This window comes from Silurus aristotelis (genome assembly GCF_946808225.1).
Source record: "Silurus aristotelis genome assembly, chromosome: 14".
In the NCBI taxonomy this organism is placed as follows: Eukaryota; Metazoa; Chordata; class Actinopteri; order Siluriformes; family Siluridae; genus Silurus; species Silurus aristotelis.
The window spans coordinates 29,134,719-29,154,718 of record NC_139587.1 but is presented as its reverse complement, the minus strand read 5'-3'; the positions used below and the strand labels follow the sequence as shown (position 1 = coordinate 29,154,718).

The window sequence follows — 20,000 nt, the reverse complement described above, 5'->3', positions numbered from 1 at the left end:
AGAGTGTACACTTTGTGTGTTCTGCCCCGTGCTGGTTACACACTGATCTACATAAATACTTCAGTGCGTGTGTGCGTGTGTGTGTGTGTGTGTGTGTGTGTACAATCAAGAAATGCCATCACTTCCTCAACAATTCCCTCAACATATCACGAAGCTGTGATGTCATCAGAAGTGGGAGGAGTCCGACTATCTCATGAATGATGAAGACTACAAACCTTTTTAACCTTCGACTGTTCGGCCTTTGAATCCTTCTCTGCTTTCTTCGCCAGTCTCTCCAACTGCTTTGCCGTGAACTGCACACACACACACACACACACACACACACACACACACACACACACACGTGTGAAACACATTCAAACTTCTAAAATTATATAAAGAAAAATTTCTACTGGTGGATTTTTTTTTTTGGATTTCCTTTTGAATCGTTACAGACGTTATTTTAAAGATTAGTATTTTTTAATAATTTCTTTCCGAATGATATAAATAAAGAATATTATAAAAATAAATCTAATAAATTTTTTTATTATAGAATTATATTTAAATACATTCGAAATTCATCATCATCATCATCATTACCAGTGTAAAACTTTATAAAACATTTTTAAAGTTTATATAGGAATATGAGAGTTTATGGCCACGGGTGAAGGGAACAGAGGTGATGAGGATGTGAAGAGAGTTTGTGATAGGGTGATGATCGTGAAGGTGGAAGTTGAAGGGATGATGATAAACGTCATCAGTGTTTATGCTCCACAAGTTGGCTGTGAGATGGAGGAGAAGGAAAGATTCTGGAGTGAGTGAGATGAAGTGGTAGAAGGTGAACGTAGGAAAGAACGATTGGTGATTGGGGCAGACTTTAATGGGCATGTAGGTGAAGGGAACAGAGGTGATGAGGAGGTGATGGTAGGTATGGTTTTAAGGAGAGGAATGTGGAAGGGCAGATGGTGGTAGATTTTGCTAAAAGGATGGAAATGGCAGTGGTGAACACGTATTTTAAGAAGAAGGAGGATCATAGGGTGACGTATAAGAGTGGAGGAAGGTGCACACAGGTGGATTATCTTCTGTGTAGGAGATGCAACCTGAAGGAGATTGGAGACTGTAAGGTGTTGGCGGGGGACAGTGTAGCTAGACAGCATCGGATGGTGGTCTGTAGGATGGTTTTGGAGGTGAAGAAGAAGAGGAGGAGAGTGAAGACTGAAAGAAGAATTGTCCAGGCAGAGGAACCGAGCTGGGAAGGATGTACTGCAAGTTAGAGCAATAAAGGATGGAGAGGGAAATGTGTTGACTAGTGAGGAGAGTGTGTTGAGAAGATGGAGGGAGTATTTTGAGCAGATGATGAACGAGAAAAATGAGAGAGAGAGAAGGTTGGATGGTGTGGAGATGTGAAGCAGAAAGTGGATAGGATTAGTAAGGAGGAAGTAGAAGCAGCGATTAAGAGGATGAAGAGTGGAAAGTCGGTTGGACCAGATGACATATCAGTAGAAGCATGGAGATGTTTAGGAGAGATGCAGTGGAGTTTTTAACAAGATTGTTTAACAGGATTCTGGAAGGTGAGAAGATGCCTGAGGAATGGAGAAGGAGTGTGCTGGTACCGATCTTTAAGCATAAGGGAGATGTGCAGACCTGCAGTAACAACAGGGGAATTAAGTCGATCAGTCACACCATGAAGTTATGGGAAAGAGTAGTGGAAGTCAGGCTGAGAGAAGAGGTGACCATCTGTGAGCAGCAGTATGGTTTCATGCTGAGGAAGAGCACCACAGACGCATTATTTGCTTTGAGAATGTTGATGGAGAAGTATAGAGAAGGTCAGAAGGAGCTGCATTGTGTATTTGTGGATTTAGAGAAAGCGTACGACAGGGTGGAGAGAGAGGAGTTGTGGTATTGTATGAGGAAGTCTGGTGTGTAAGAAGTATGTGAGGGTGGTGCAGGACATGTATGAGGACAGTGTGACAGCAATGAAGTGTGCAGTAGGAACGACAGACTGGTTTAGGGTGAAGGTCGGACTGCATCAAGGATCAGCCCTGAGCCCTTTCCTGTTTTCAGTGGTGATGAACAGGTTGAAGAACAAGGTCAAACAGGAGTCTCTATAGACTATCATGTTTGTGGATGATATTGTGATTTGTGGTGAGAGTAGGGAGCAGGTGGAGAAGAGCCTGGAGAGGTGGAGGTACACGCTGGAGAGAAGAGGAATGAAAGTCAGTAGGAGTAAGACAGAGTACATGTGTGTAAATGAGTGGGAGGGCAGTGGAGGGGAGAGGTTGCAGGGAGAAGAGGTGGAGAAGGTGGAGGAGTTCAGGTACCTGGGGTCAACAGTGCAGAGTAATGGAGAGTGTGTTAGAGAAGTGAAGAAAAGAGTGCAGGCAGGGTGGAGTGGGTGGAGAAGAGTGATAGCAGGAGTGATTTGTGATAGAAGAGTATCTGTGAGAGTGAAAGGGAAAGTTTATAGGACTGTGGTGAGACATGAGATGTTGTATGGATTAGAGACAGTGGCATTGAGTAAAAGACAGGAGGTGGAGCTGGAGGTAGCAGAGCTGAAGATGTTGAGATGTTCGTTGGGAGTGACGACGATGGACAGGATTAGAAATGAGTTTATTAGAGGGACAGCGCATGTAGGACGTTTTGGAGACAAGGTGAGGGAGGTGAGATTGAGATGGTTTGGACATGTGCAGAGGAGGGACATGGGGTATATCAGTAGGAGAATGCTGAGGATGGAGACACCAGGTAGGAGGAAAAGAGGAAGATCAAGGAGGAGGTTTATGGATGTGGTGAGTGAAGACATGCAGGTAGTTGGTGTGAAAGAGGCAGATGTAGAGGACAGGGGGGGTATGGAGACGGATGAGCTGCTGTGGAGACCCCTAATGGGAGCAGCCGAAAGATGATAATATAATCACTGAGTTAAGGGTCAGAGGTTAAAAGATTTTTATTTTTAAATAATGTGTAACATTTGATTGTTTCTCTTTTAAAAGTTTATAACTATTCTGTATCTGAACCTCATCATTAAATCTTTCCTTCTTTCATTCATTTAAACAAAGTTAAACCCCACTGTGTGTCTGATCTGATCTGATCTGAATCTTACAGAGTGTGTGATGTGACGTACCTTTAACTGGAACAGAGTGTCTGAGGAGAGAGAGTTCAAATCATCATCATCATCTTCATCATTTAGAGCAATACGGCAGAATAAACACTATTTTTCACTCAACATACAAATTTCTGCACCAATCACACATTTACACTCGTTCATTCTTCTGTCCATTCCTCATTTTATTTCATTTTGAGGGAGGGAGGGGGGAGAGAGGGGGAGAGAGGGAGGGAGGGGGAGAGAGGGAGGGAGGGGGAGAGAGGGAGGGGGGAGAGAAGGAGAGAGGGAGGGGGGAGAGAGGGGGAGAGAGGGAGGGAGGGGGAGAGAGGGAGGGAGGGGGAGAGAGGGAGGGGGGAGAGAAGGAGAGAGGGAGGGGGGAGAGAAGGAGGGGGGAGAGAAGGAGAGAGGGAGGGGGGGGGGGGGGGGGAAGGGAGTTCTGTAGAACCTGCAGTGTATTACAGAATATAAAGTAACTCACCCTTAACAGATCCGTTGTATTATATATTATATTATTTTATATTATTATTATATTATAATTATATTATTGTTATATTATATTATGTTGAAATCCCTCATGACTTCTCCTGGTTTAGAGTAAACTCCCTCACAGCGCTAAACTGGAGCATGTTTCCTCAGCCCGCTAAACTACTTCAGTTTTAAATCTAACCAGATAAAATATTAATATTAAATAAATAATATAAAACTCCAGGACTCACCGTCCATGTCTGTATCCGGGATTCACAGCGCTGTGTTTATTTCCGAACCTCAGCCGCAGTCTGAACACTTCCGCCTTCTCCGTCTTTCATCAGATCACATGACCGTGCGTCATCCAGCCGAGCCGGAACCCGGAAGTGATTAAACCTTGTGTTGACCTCTCGATTTGTATCACTTGAAGGAAGTGAAGAATTCACAAAAGAAGGAAATGAAAAAGAATAAACAGTTGTTATATTCGTTTGTTTGTTTAATTGTGATGTTGAACTGCTTGTTTAAACATGATTGGTGTAAATATAAGTAATGTTTATGAATAACAAGAATATATCACTGAAATAAAGGATAAAATCAAAATAAATAGTGATCTGTACACCATAAAGGACATAGGACTTCAGAATTGGACAAAAGTATTGGGACACCTGACTTTCACCTGCCATATGTGGTTCTTCTCCAAACTGTTATCGCAGAGTCGAAGCACAGAATTAAATCAGACGTCTTTGGATGCATGCAGCATGACATTTTCCCTTCACTCGACTTAGGAGACGCAAACGTGTTCCAGCATGATGCTCCTGTGCACCTGTGTGTGAGGATGTGCTTTACACACACACACACACACACACACACACACACACACACACACACAGACACTACACAAGACTGTGTCTGACTGGAGTGTGTGAGAGAGGGAATGGAACCTGAATCAGGGCGTCTGCTAAATGTAGATGAAGCCGGCTGTAAGGGGGTGTAATGCAGAGGATATGTGTGTGTGGGGAGTGTTAAAGCCTGGATTAGAACACAGAGAGACAGGAAGAGAGATTAGTATTTAGTGGTTAGTGTTAAGTGATGGACACACACTAAAGTTCTGATGGGGATGGGTTCTGCAGTCAGCAGCTCAACACCACACACTGGTAATACACACTTTTATCATCTCTCTCTCTCTCTCTCTCTCTCTCTCTCTCTCTCTCTCTCTCTCTCTCTCTCTCTCTCCCAGTAACACTTTGTCCTGTTGTTTTTGTCCATCTCTGTAGTTCTCTGAGTGTTTGATTATGCAGAATTGACAGTAAACATTATGATGTAGATTGTGTGTAACTGAATATCAGAGCAATATTAATGAGTCTGTCTATTCCATAGTTTCAGTAAGTGTGTGAGTGTTGGATTTTTATCATGCCCAAACGAAACTTAATTCTTGGAGAGGTTTTCCATACGACCTGCTATGCCCGTGGTGCCTTTCTGATATCAGGGAAGAAGAAATACACAGCACACAGAATGCATGTTCTTCTTCTTCTGTTTATTGCAGGTAGCAGAACGTATATATACACATACAGAGAAAAGGCTGTCCTAAACGTGTTTCCTGTTTAGATAAGAGGATATACTAGACGGAGATGTGTGAGCCCAGATAAGACTCCCTGTTTACCTTACAGACTAACATCATAATTATTCTATAGACACTGAACAGAGAAAGTGATGTGTGTGAGATAGTGTGAAAACCATCTTAACACTAACAGTGAGTGTTATGGTAATAAGTGAGGATGTATATTTTGCTATTCTGATGATGATGATGATGAAGCTCAGTGACAGTGTAATGTTCCTCTCAGTGTGTTGTGTTGTGGTGGTCGACTCACATTAAACCCTGCAACTGTTCTCCCACCTAGAGATTACAGCTTAAACTCAATCCAATTTAACACACACACACACACACACACATACACACACACACACACACACACACACACACACACACACACACACACACACACACACACACACACACACACTATGTGGAATAATACAGCCTATCTGACACAGTATCGGGATGCAGACATTTGTTATTTTAGATTAAAGAGCCGTAGATATAAGGTGGAGTTACAAATTTCATAAGTCCTGTCAGAGAGAAGTTCTGGCCACTTTAAAGTCTCACACAGAGTGGAACAGGAAATCTTCAAGCATTGTCCTGTGTTTGTCTCCATGTGTTTACTCTTATCTATAACGTGTGTGGTGTTCAGTAGTGTTTAGGTGTTAAGTAGAACACACACAGACAGGTGTTTATTATAAAATGGTGTGGAACTGCTTTATTGAATGTACACACTTTTACAGTAAATGAAGCTGCTCCATCACCACGACCCCCAGACATCAAATCATCGTCACCTTTAACTCCTCCCACTGCCCCACCCACAATCATCATCACAGCTCCGTCTCGGGAGAACCTGCTGGCTCTGAGTACCGGCCGCTCCATAGAGGAGGCCAACCGAGAGCGCAGACCCGCCAACCCTGTGGTTGTGGGGGGGCGTTTTATCATCAGCAGAGCCTAACACACACACACACACACACACACACACACACACACACACACACACACACACACACACACATACTGTACAAACTATATACATTATTACACACACACACACACACACACACACACACTATACACTATACAAACTATATACATTATTACACACACACACACACACACACACACACACACACACACACACACATACTATACAAACTATATACATTATTACACACACACACACACACACACTATACACTATACAAACTATATACATTATTACACACACACACACACACACACACACACACACACATACTATACAAACTATATACATTATTACACACACACACACACACACACACACACACTATACACTATACAAACTATATACATTATTACACACACACACACACACACACACACACACACACACACACACACACACACACACACACACACACACACACTAATGGGAGATATAGAGGTATGTCCTGCTGTTTTCTGTATAATAGTGTTTAGTGTATCTGAGTAGACATTTTTTATTTTATTTTTTTTATTGATGTACACATCAAATTCTTTACAGCATAAACATGTTTATTATTTCTGAGATTAAAGATAAATATTTACTATAATATAATAATCTTTAATATAAAAATCTATAATAATATTTATAACATTTATTATTACTGTTACTATTATTATTATTATTATTATTATTATTATTATTATTATTATTATTACTGTAACTACTGTTAAAACAGCAGATAAAATCATTGGTGTTCCTCTGCCCACTCTCCAGGACTTGTACCAAACAAGAACCAGAAACCGGGCAGAAAAAATCACTACTGACCCTTCACACCCTGAACACAACATCTTCCAGCTCCTCCTTTTTGGCAGGTCCTACAGAACTGCTCATATCTCATATCTATAAGTACTGCACAGAACTCTCACTCATCACATTATCTGTATATGTTACACACACTATTGCTGCTATTTACTGTACAAAGTTCTATAGTAAACTCTCTAATCATACCTGACACACAATACTGTCATTTACACTACCATGCACTCTCACACTTTATATACATCACTGATCTGTAGCCCTATTTATTACCCACACTGTCTATACTGTCTCACATTGTCTGTATTGTCTGTATTGTCTGTTTTGTCTGTTTTGTCTGTATTGTCTTGTCTTGTCTGTTTTGTCATGTATAAGTTTTATTTGTGTCTGTACTTTTGAGAGTCACTAACAGCTGGAACCAAATTCCTTGTGTGTGTCAACACACTATATAAACCAATAAATATAAGGCCAATAAACCTGATTCTGATTCTGATTCTGATTAAACCTATTGACAGAGCGTGACCCAAGTACCACGTGACCTCACCGCCAAATCCCGCGAAACTCTTAGACCACATTCGGACCAAATCTCGCGAGATTTCAAACTCTATAATAAAGACGTAAACATTGTGCTGTCCGTGTGGTGTAGCAGTGTGAGGTTGCAGTGTTTAGGTTCCATCAGATGGAGAGCGCCGCGGAACCGGAACCGGAACCCATCAGGCTGAAGTCCCTTAAAACCAACAGGAGGTTTACCGTTCCACACACCGAGCGGGTCAGCTAATGCTAAAGCTAGTGCTAACGCTAATGCTAATAGTGGTCACTAATAATTTACCCAGAACAGACAACACCTTTTCTTTCTCACCTCAAACACACCTGTATGTCTTTCCGTCTCCCTGTCCGTCTCTCTGTCTCTCCCCTGTCTCCTTTCTCTGTCTGTCTCTCTGTCTCTCCCCCTGTCTCCTCACCTGTCTGTCTCCCTGTTTTTCTCCCTGTCTGTCTCCCTTCCTACCTGTCTGTCTTCCTGTCTCCTTGCCTGTCTGTCTCTCTGCCTCTTGTGTGTCTCCCACTTTCTCTGCCTGTCTGGATGTCTCTCTTTCTGTCTGTTTCTGTTTCTCTGCTGTTATATCATAGTGTGTGTACAGTTGTGGACAGATGTGAGAGTACATCATGAAGCTGTGTGTGTGTGTGTGTGTGTGTGTGTGTGTTTGTGTGAGAGATTAGTTGGGGAACTGCAGGAGTGTGAAGGAGTTTGAGAAGCTTAACCGCATTGGAGAGGGAACATATGGAATCGTGTGTAAGTGTGAATCTCTCTCGCTCACACACACACACACACACACACACACACACACACACACACACACACACACACACACACACACACACACACACACACTTTACAGTTGTAACCTGCTGAGTGTATAATGTAAGATCAGCTGATGCTTAAATAACGTGTGTGTGTGTGTGTGTGTGTGTGTGTGTGTGTGTGTGTGTGTGTGTAAATAGATAGAGCCCGGGACACACACACCAATGAGATTGTGGCCCTTAAGAAAGTGCGCATGGATAAAGAGAAAGATGGTGAGGTGTGTGTGTGTGTTAATTTACATGCATGTGATGTGTGTTCCTTATCTGCTTATGTTACAATACCTACTATTTAAGTGTGTGTGTAGGGATTCCCATCAGCAGTCTGAGAGAGATCACGCTGCTCCTCAGGCTCAGGCACCCAAACATTGTGGAACTGAAGGAGGTGGTGGTGGGGAGCCAGTTAGAGAGGTGGGACACACACACACACACACACACACACACACACACACACACACAAAGTATTAACTCACATGCGTAATTTTTTTCATAACATCTGATTGTGATGCCAATTAAAATTACTTTGTGTGTGTGATGCAGTTTGTTCCTGGTGATGAGTTACTGTGAGCAGGATTTGGCCAGCCTCCTGGAGAACATGCAGTCTCCCTTCTCAGAGGCACAGGTAATCTCTTTTATTCACTCACTCACTCACCCACTCTCTCTCTCTCTCTCTCTCTCTCTCTCTCTCTCTCTCTCTCTCTCTCTCTCTCTCTCTCTCTCTCTCTCTCTCTCTCTCTCTCTCTCTCTCTCTCTCTCTCTCTCTCTCTCTCTCTCTCTCTCTCTCTTTCCTCTGATCCTGTACACACTGTTGTGCTGTGTGTCTGTGTAGGTGAAGTGTATTGTTCTGCAGCTGCTCAGGGGTCTGGCGTATCTTCACCACAACTTTATCCTGCACAGGTGAGAGTAGTTCAACAGTATATTACACGAGAGAACTATGCTGTACTACAGGTATTTACTGACGGTTCTAAGGATCCAGAGTCTGAAAGAACTGCAGCAGCAGTATATATCCCTGCTTTTAAGACAAAAATTGCAAAAAGACGATCAGCTTGAGTGTCGGGTATTGCTACTGAATTTTTAGCGGTCATGCTAGCCCTACAGTGGATTGAAGAAGTCCAACCAGAAAGAACTGTGAGATGTAGTGATTTAATGGCGGCTCTCACTAGTCTAAAAAGTGGAAAATCTGAAGAAGGCAAGACTTAATATTTGAGATCTTACAAAGTCTGTTTAGAATTAGGCAGCTAAGGGTAGAGGTACATTTCCTTTGGGTACCTGCTGTTGCATGTTGGTGTGGATGGAAATGGAGCAGTAGATTTGCTAGCAAAGAAAGCATTAAATCATACACAAATAGACATTAAGGTAACTTTGAGTAGAGCTGAATTCAAGAAAGTGATTTCATTTGAAGTAAGTAAAAAATAGAATTATGGAATAGTGGGACTAAAGGAAGACATCTTTCAGATACAGGAGTATGTTGGAAATGAGAGGAAAAGATTTGGAAATAGAAGGATGTCATTATCTCAAGAATTGGACATACAGCATTAAACTATAGTCTGTTTAAAATAGGTAAACATGAATCAGGAGAATGTGAGAAGTGTGGAGAATTACAGACACTGAGGGACATTCTTAATGACTGTTCTGCATATGAAAGGGACAGTAATTTCCTGACTATTAAACGCACCCATATATAAGCCACACCCACTGAATTGTACAAAGATGTTTATTTTGAAGATAAATAATCTGCACCTGTCTATAAGCCGCATGTCTACACTGAATCTAATGAACGTTACACAGGCTTTAATGAAAGACAGAGTCTGTTACACGGCTTGTATCTAAACAGTAGCAGACCAAGAACGTCATTGTTCACTGTCTTCCTCCTTCCTTTCACAACTATTTCTTTCTGGAGTTTATCTTTTGGCATCGTCGTGCGTTTAAAAATCACCATCGGTGAATCTTTTCTCCCGATGCAGTGCAGCTCAGAACACAGGTGAAGTGTGTTTTCATGCCCGGTTGTTTTCAGCGTGACGAATGATTCGCCTTTTCGTTGGTCCACGTTTTTTGGCTTGAAGTTTGTGAAACCGGGAAAAACCCAGAAAAAATCCATAAATTAGTCGCTTCATTGTTTAAGCTGCGGAGTTCAAAGAGTGGGAAAAAAAGTATCGGCTTATAGTCCGGAAAATACAGTAATACAAGAATTGGGATGGATAGGAGTTGACAATATTTCTTTAAAAGTACTGTTAGGAAACGAGTGTAAGCAATTAAGAATTCAAGAATTATTATTTAAATACCTTAAAAACACAAACAATAGATGGAATACAATTTTTTAAAATGTATTTCTTTCTTCCAAATCTGTGTTCACTTCACACTCCAGATCAGTAGGTGGCGGTAATGCACCTTTCCATTGGTTTGCCAAACCGCCATAAAACGCAAAAAAGACGCGCACTCTCTGAAATGTCAATCTTCACCCTGACACGCCCTCTCTCTCTCTCTCTCTCTCTCTCTCTCTCTCTCTCTCTCTCTCTCTCTCTCTCTCTCTCTCTCTCTCTCTCTCTCTCTCTCTCTCTCTCTCTCTCTGCAGGGATCTAAAGGTGTCCAATCTCTTGATGACTGACAAAGGTTGTGTGAAGATTGGTGTGTATACACACACACACACACACACACAATACAATTAAATATTTTCAACTTGTTATTGATGTGTGTGTGTGTGTGTGTGTGTGTGTGTGTGTGTGTGTGTGTGTGTAGCTGATTTTGGCCTGGCACGTGTGTATGGTGTCCCCCAGCAGCCCATGACCCCTAAAGTAGTGACTTTGTGGTGAGTGTGATGTCATCACCTCCACTCCTCAGCACTAACCCCACCCCTCCCCCATCACCTGCTGACTGTGGCCTCATTTCCTGTGTGCAGGTACAGAGCACCTGAGCTCCTACTCGGCACCAAGACCCAGACCACTGCATTGGACATGTGGTACGGCACCGCCCACCGACCTGTCAATCACTAGCTCACCTGTTTAACCCAAATAATGTGTGGTTTCTATCAACGCTTTTATTAATTGTTTATAGATTTTTCATAGTAACCAGCAACGAGTGTTTATAGCTGCTTTAACTCTTTACACAGGGAATGTAACTATAAACGGATAAACACCACTTTTAATAAAAGTGGCTAGAAGCTGAGTGTGTGTGTGTGTGTGTGTGTGTGTGTGTGTGTGTGTGTGTGTGTGTGTGTGTGTGTGTGTGTGTGTGTGTGTGTGTGTGTGTGTGTGTGTGTGTGTGTGTGTGTGTGTGTGTGTGTGTGTGTGTGTGTGTGTACCTGTACCTGTACCTGTACCTGCAGGGCAGTGGGGTGTATCCTGGCTGAACTCCTGGCCCATAAGCCCCTGTTGCCCGGCAGCTCAGAGATCCAACAGCTGGATCTGATAGTGCAGTTGTTGGGAACGCCGAACGAGAACATCTGGCCGGTACACAGTTACAGACACAAATACGTGTGTGTGAGGTTTAATTTTAGCGTTTTGTTAAGGTGTGTGTGTGTGTGTGTGTGTGTGTGTGTGTGTGTAGGGATTCTCGCGCCTCCCACTAGTGGGTCAGTACAGTTTAAGGAAACAGCCATACAACAACCTGAAGAACAAATTCACTTGGCTGTCAGACGCTGGACTGCGCCTCCTCAACCTGCTCTTCATGTACAACCCCCATCGCAGGTATACACACACACACACACACACAGAGGCTTGTAATAGTTATTTTAGATGTTGATACTCTCTATGATGGTGCATTAAGGTGTGTGTGTGTGTGTGTGTGTGTGTGTGTGTGTGTGTTTAGGGCCTCGGCAAAGGACTGTTTGGAGAGTTCATACTTCAAAGAGAAGCCTCTGCGTGAGTATGTGTGTGTGTGTGTACGAGGGCGGTGGTAGCTCAGTGGTTAAGGCATTGGGCTTTGGATCAGAAGATCACAGGTTCAAATCCCACCACCACCACCAAGCTGCCACTGCTGGTCCCTTAAACAAAGCCCCCTGCTCAGTTGTAAGTCGCTCTGGATAAGGGCGTCTGCCAAATGCCGCAAATGTAAATGTATGATGATGCGTGTGTGTAAGTGTGTGTTGTATGATATTGTGTGTGTGATGCTGTGTGTGTATAATTATACGTGTGTGTGTCTGAGATGGTGCGTGCGTGCATGCGCGAGATGATGCGCGCGTGTATGATGATGATGCGCGTGTGAGATGATGCGTGTGTGAGTGTGTATAATGATGCGCGCGCGTGTGTGTGTCTGCAGCATGTGAGCCGGAACTCATGCCGACCTTTCCTCACCATCGGAACAAGCGGGCGGGGCCTGTAGCTGAGAGCCAATCGAAACGGAGCAAAGCAGGCCACTCCCTCGCATCATGACCCTGGGCAGCTAATTAGAATTTGAGCTGTCGCCTCACAACCAAGAGCCAATCAGAGTGAAGCTCCTTTTCACACTTAATAGCCAATCAAAAGAAAAGGGATGTGTGATACCAGGATTTAGAGGTGTGTGTGTGACTGTTCCTGAAGAGGGGATCAGATTACTCGTGTGTGTGTGTGTGTGTGTGTGTGTGTGTGTGTGTGTGTGTGTGTCTGTTCCTGAAGAGGGGATCAGATTACTCGTGTGTGTGTGTGTGTGTGTGTGTCTGTTCCTGAAGAGGGGATCAGATTACTCGTGTGTGTGTGTGTGTGTGTGTGTCTGTTCCTGAAGAGGGGATCAGATTACTCGTGTGTGTGTGTGTGTGTGTGTGTGTGTGTGTGTGTGTGTGTGTGTGTCTGTTCCTGAAGAGGGGATCAGATTACTCGTGTGTGTGTGTGTGTGTGTGTGTGTGTGTGTGTGTGTGTGTGTGTGTGTGTGTGTGTGTGTGTGTGTGTGTGTGTGTGTGTCTGTTCCTGAAGAGGGGATCAGATTACTCGTGTGTGTGTGTGTGTCTGTTCCTGAAGAGGGGATCAGATTACTCGTGTGTGTGTGTGTGTGTGTGTGTGTCTGTTCCTGAAGAGGGGATCAGATTACTCGTGTGTGTGTGTGTGTGTGTGTGTGTGTGTGTGTGTGTCCCTGAAGAGGGGATCAGATTACTCGCGTGTGTGTGTGTGTGTGTGTGTGTGTGTGTGTGTGTCTGTTCCTGAAGAGGGGATCAGATTACTTGTGTGTGTGTGTGTGTGTGTGTGTGTGTGTGTGTGTGTGCGCGCGTGTGTGTGTGTGTGTGTGTGTGTCTGTTCCTGAAGAGGGGATCAGATTACTCGTGTGTGTGTGTGTGTGTGTGTGTGTGTCTGTTCCTGAAGAGGGGATCAGATTACTCGTGTGTGTGTGTGTGTGTGTGTGTGTGTGTGTGTGTGTGTGTGTGTGTGTGTGTGTGTGTGTGTGTGTGTGTGTGTGTGTGTGTGTGTCTGTTCCTGAAGAGGGGATCAGATTACTCGTGTGTGTGTGTGTGTGTGTGTGTGTGTGTGTGTCTGTTCCTGAAGAGGGGATCAGATTACTCGTGTGTGTGTGTGTGTGTGTGTGTGTGTGTGTGTGTGTGTGTGTGTGTGTGTGTGTCTGTTCCTGAAGAGGGGATCAGATTACTCGTGTGTGTGTGTGTGTCTGTTCCTGAAGAGGGGATCAGATTACTCGTGTGTGTGTGTGTGTGTGTCTGTTCCTGAAGAGGGGATCAGATTACTCGTGTGTGTGTGTGTGTGTGTGTGTGTGTGTCTGTTCCTGAAGAGGGGATCAGATTACTCGCGTGTGTGTGTGTGTGTGTGTGTGTGTGTGTGTGTGTGTCTGTTCCTGAAGAGGGGATCAGATTACTTGTGCGTGTGTGTGTGTGTGTGTGTGTCTGTTCCTGAAGAGGGGATCAGATTACTCACGTGTGTGTTATTGAGAGACTTATTCAGAGACTGTTATAAGATGGTCCAGTAGTGTTTTCTGTGTGTGTTTTTAATAATAAATGTTCAGTGTGTTTCAGCTTTTAATTTTCTTGTTCAGATTCGATAAGGGAACTGGTGATGTGGGTTAATGTCTAAACACCAGACCCCGCCTCCTCCACACCGTGCCCCCTTTATACCCCGCCTCCTCCATTTTATTATCCCTCCGTATTATCAGGAGTGTGTTGTTTCCCTGAGGAGTGATTGTGAGGTGTGAGATCCTGCACGCACACACACACACACACACACACCATCCACAACCTTTGTGTTGAAATTAAACTCGTACAACTCCTTTATTTCTCTTCTTTTTCTATATTCCTTTCTATATACCTGTGCTGGTGTTTATTCAGAGGTGGACAATCATTCTAGAGGATATTTGCTTTTATAGAGAGTTTCAGATAAAACATGAAAAATAAAATCCAACAAAGAATTGACTTTATTATAATAATAATATAGAAAATAATTAATGAACTTGACAATCAGGAGACAAAATATAAAAATCAGCTGTAATATAAACAAGAATTACACACTACACACCACACACATCACACACCACACCCACTACACATTACACACATCACACATTACACACTACACACAATATACACACTTCACACACACTACACACAATATACACACTACACACATCACACCACACACACTACACATCACACATTACACACACTACACACACCACACACACTACACATCACACACTACACACATTACACACTACACACACCACACATTACACACTACACACACTACACACACCACACATTACACACTACACACATTACACACTACACACATTACACACTACACACATCACACACACCACACATTACACACACCACACATTACACACCACACATTACACACATCACACACATTACACACATCACACACTACACACATCACGCATTACACACTACACACAATATACACACATCACACACTACACACATCACACACACTACACACATCACACCACACACACTACACACATCACACATTACACACATTACACACTACACACATCACACACACTACACACATTACACCACACACACTACACACATCACACATTACACACATTACACACTACACACATCACACACACTACACACATCACACATTACACACATTACACACTACACACATCACACACTACACACACTACACACTACACACATCACACACCACACACACTACACACATCACACACACTACACACCACACACACTACACACATCACACATTACACACTACACACACCACACACCACACACTACACACATTACACACTACACACATCACACATTACACACACCACACATTACACACACCACACATTACACACACCACACATTACACACATCACACACATTACACACATCACACACTACACACATCACACATTACACACTACACACAATATACACACATCACACACACTACACACATCACACACACTACACACATCACACCACACACACTACACACATCACACATTACACACATTACACACTACACACATCACACCACACACACTACACACATCACACATTACACACATCACACACATTACACACATCACACACCACACACTACACACATTACACACTACACACATCACACACCACACACACTACACACATCACACACACTACACACATCACACCACACACACTACACACATCACACATTACACACATTACACACTACACACACCACACATCACACACCACACACCACACATTACACACACCACACATTACACACATCACACACATTACACACATCACACACTACACACATCACACATTACACACTACACACAATATACACACATCACACACTACACACATCACACACACTACACACATCACACCACACACACTACACACATCACACACTACACACACCACACACACTACACACATCACACACTACACACAATATACACACTACACACATCACACATTACACACATTACACACTACACACACCACACATCACACATCACACACCACACACTACACACATTACACACTACACACATCACACACCACACACACTACACACATCACACACACTACACACATCACACCACACATTACACACTACACACATCACACACCACACACTACACACATTACACACCACACATTACACACACCACACATTACACACACCACACATTACACACATCACACACATCACACACTACACACTACACACATCACACATTACACACTACACACAATATACACACATCACACACTACACACATCACACACACTACACACATCACACCACACACACTACACACATCACACACACTACACACATCACACCACACACACTACACACATCACACATTACACACATTACACACTACACACACCACACATCACACACCACACACTACACACATTACACACCACACATTACACACACCACACATTACACACACCACACATTACACACATCACACACATTACACACATCACACACTACACACATCACACATTACACACTACACACATCACACCACACACACTACACACATCACACCACACACACTACACACATCACACATTACACACTACACACACCACACATCACACACCACACACTACACACATTACACACCACACATTACACACACCACACATTACACACACCACACATTACACACATCACACACATCACACACTACACACTACACACATCACACATTACACACTACACACAATATACACACATCACACACTACACACATCACACACACTACACACATCACACCACACACACTACACACATCACACATTACACACATTACACACTACACACACCACACATCACACACCACACACTACACACATTACACACCACACATTACACACACCACACATTACACACACCACACATTACACACATCACACACATTACACACATCACACACTACACACATCACACATTATACACACATCACACACTACACACATCACACACACTACACACATCACACCACACACACTACACACATCACACACTACACACACCACACACACTACACACATCACACACTACACACAATATACACACATCACACATCACACATTACACACATTACACACTACACACACCACACATCACACATCACACACCACACACTACACACATTACACACTACACACATCACACACCACACACACTACACACATCACACACACTACACACATCACACCACACACACTACACACATCACACATTACACACTACACACACCACACATCACACACCACACACTACACACATTACACACCACACATTACACACACCACACATTACACACACCACACATTACACACATCACACACATCACACACTACACACTACACACATCACACATTACACACTACACACAATATACACACATCACACACTACACACATCACACACACTACACACATCACACCACACACACTACACACATCACACACTACACACACCACACACACTACACACATCACACACTACACCACACACACTACACACATCACACATTACACACATTACACACTACACACACCACACATCACACACCACACACTACACACATTACACACTACACACATCACACACCACACACACTACACATCACACACACCACACATTACACACACTACACACATCACACACTACACACATCACACACTACACACAATATACACACTACACACATCACACACTACACACATCACACACACTACACACATCACACCACACACACTACACACATCACACATCACACACATCACACACACTACACACATCACACCACACACACTACACACATCACACATTACACACATTACACACATTACACACTACACATCACACACCACACACTACACACTACACACACCACACATTACACACATCACACACTACACACTACACACATCACACACTACACACATCACACATTACACACAATATACACACTACACACAATATACACACTACACACATCACACACACCACACATTACACACACCACACATTACACACACTACACACATCACACACTACACACTACACACACTACACACTACACACACCACACACTACACACACCACACATTACACACTACACACACCACACATTACACACATCACACACACTACACACCACACACATCACACACTACACACATCACACACTACACACATCACACACTACACACATTACACACTACACACATCACACATTACACACTACACACAATATACACACTACACACATCACACACACTACACATTACACACTACACACATCACACCACACACACTACACACATCACACATTACACACATCACACACACCACACCACACACACTACACACATCACACACTACACACATCACACACTACACATTACACACACCACACATTACACACACCACACCACACACACTACACACACCACACACACTACACATTACACACCACACACACTACACACACCACACATTACACACCACACACACTACACACATCACACACTACACACACCACACATCACACACTACATCACATGCAGTGTGCGTCGTGTGTAATGTGTTTCTCCATGTGTGGTGTATTGTGTGTAGTGTGTGATCAGTGTTTAGTGTTTGTTGTTGTTTGTAATTTTTTTGCTGGTTGTTGGTGTTTTTTGTGTTTGCTGTTAAGTGTTTGGTTTTTTTTGTTGGTTTTTGCCGTTGCAGTGTTTGTTAGTGAAGTGTTTGGTGTTTGTTGGTCTTTGTTTTTGTTGTTGAAGTGTTTTGTAGGCTGGTGGAGTGTTTGGTGTTTGGTAGTTTCTGTTGATGGTGTTTGGTAGTTTCGGTTGATGGTGTTTGGTAGTTTCGGTTGATGGTGTTTGCTGGTGGAGTGTTTTGTGGTTGTTGATGGTGTTTGTGGTCATTAAAGATGAGAGTCAGCTGATCTGATGAAGTCATTTTATATCCCACTCACTGCGACCTCCGAACCGAACACCAGTTCATTCTCTCTAAACACACAACACAACTAATACATTACTGCACGTCATTTACAATATTACACAGGATTTACTGTGTGTCTACGTGTGTGTGTGTGTGTGTGTGTGTGTGTGTACCGGAGTGTGTGATGGCAGAGAAGGTGAAGGTCCTGGTGCCTGCAGGAGAGTGAAACGGTAAACAGTTTTGGAGTTTGTCTCTGTGAGACACGGGAAACCTGCACACGCGTGTGGGGGGTGGAGTTCACTGATCACGCCTGACCTGCTCAACACGCACACGCACACACACGCACGCACACACACCTGAATTTATTCTTGAAGTTTTAATTTCTTTATAGAACTGTCTGTTACTGTTACGGTCTGAAACCACAATCATGGTGTGTGTGTGTGTGTGTGTGTGTGTGTGTGTAGCTCAGCACTTCCTGTTTCTGTATCTAAATGATCTTTCTGACTCCATTACTGACGTCACATCGTAAACACACTCATTTCTGTAGTGATCATTTTCCTGCACATTTCTGATACTGATTTTTTTCATTTTTATTCTCATTTTTAGTTTATATTAAACATCTTTATTTTCTTTTCTTTTCTTTTCTTTTCTTTTCTTAAATCTAAAGTGTGACAGAGGGCAGATCCAGACGTCCAAATACAAAACCAAAAACGGTTTTTGAGGGAAAATAAACATTTCTGCAGGAATTATAACATTGACATCTGCCAAATACAGTGATTAAACCCAGACCTCTCACTCTCTCACTCTCTCTCTCTCACCCTCACTCTCTCACTCTCTCTC

The 20,000-nt window shown here is 43.1% G+C and overlaps 2 protein-coding genes and 2 long non-coding RNA genes across 5 annotated transcripts in view; 2 read left to right on the top strand and 2 right to left on the bottom strand.

Moving 5' to 3' along the window:
- chmp1a (charged multivesicular body protein 1A) overlaps nucleotides 1–3,943 on the bottom strand; it is a 9,384-nt gene extending 5,441 nt beyond the window's left edge. Inside the window, exons 1-3 of the mRNA XM_083561304.1 lie at nucleotides 3,796–3,943; nucleotides 3,098–3,117; nucleotides 216–293 (exon numbers count right to left, since the gene is read on the bottom strand). Of these exons, the coding sequence (XP_083417430.1) occupies nucleotides 216–293; nucleotides 3,098–3,117; nucleotides 3,796–3,802 (105 nt within the window). The 5' untranslated portion in view covers nucleotides 3,803–3,943. The remainder of the gene's footprint in view (nucleotides 1–215; nucleotides 294–3,097; nucleotides 3,118–3,795) is intronic.
- LOC310737133 lies at nucleotides 558–3,090 on the top strand. Its single transcript, XR_014536766.1, has 3 exons — nucleotides 558–658; nucleotides 887–988; nucleotides 1,130–3,090. It is a non-coding gene; the product is annotated as an uncharacterized lncRNA (long non-coding RNA).
- Nucleotides 3,944–7,533: 3,590 nt separating the features above from the next.
- cdk10 (cyclin dependent kinase 10) lies at nucleotides 7,534–12,773 on the top strand. Its single transcript, XM_083561296.1, has 13 exons — nucleotides 7,534–7,696; nucleotides 8,146–8,218; nucleotides 8,428–8,499; nucleotides 8,592–8,694; nucleotides 8,824–8,905; nucleotides 9,113–9,180; nucleotides 10,856–10,908; nucleotides 11,020–11,089; nucleotides 11,180–11,239; nucleotides 11,606–11,729; nucleotides 11,827–11,966; nucleotides 12,088–12,140; nucleotides 12,538–12,773. Exons 1-13 carry the CDS (start codon nucleotides 7,607–7,609, stop codon nucleotides 12,648–12,650), a joined length of 1,101 nt encoding a protein of 366 aa, XP_083417422.1. The 5' UTR covers nucleotides 7,534–7,606; the 3' UTR covers nucleotides 12,651–12,773.
- A 6,320-nt stretch (nucleotides 12,774–19,093) lies between these two features.
- Nucleotides 19,094–20,000, bottom strand: part of LOC310736576 — a 1,894-nt gene continuing 987 nt past the window's right edge. Inside the window, exons 2-3 of one of the 2 annotated variants that reach the window (XR_014536581.1) lie at nucleotides 19,334–19,478; nucleotides 19,094–19,228 (exon numbers count right to left, since the gene is read on the bottom strand). This is a non-coding gene — a long non-coding RNA (uncharacterized lncRNA). The remainder of the gene's footprint in view (nucleotides 19,229–19,333; nucleotides 19,479–20,000) is intronic. The other variant, XR_014536582.1, reaches the window with a different exon arrangement.

What these genes read in the sequence shown, in the direction of transcription:
- cdk10 (XM_083561296.1), top strand. Translation starts at nt 7,607, where the DNA reads ATGGAGAGCGCCGCGGAACCGGAACCGGAACCCATCAGGCTGAAGTCC. An exon ending in CCGTTCCACACACCGAGCGG is followed by an intron (nt 7,697 to 8,145) that starts GTCAGCTAATGC and finishes GTGAGAGATTAG; the next exon opens with TTGGGGAACTGCAGGAGTGT. An exon ending in CCTAAAGTAGTGACTTTGTG is followed by an intron (nt 11,090 to 11,179) that starts GTGAGTGTGATG and finishes TCCTGTGTGCAG; the next exon opens with GTACAGAGCACCTGAGCTCC.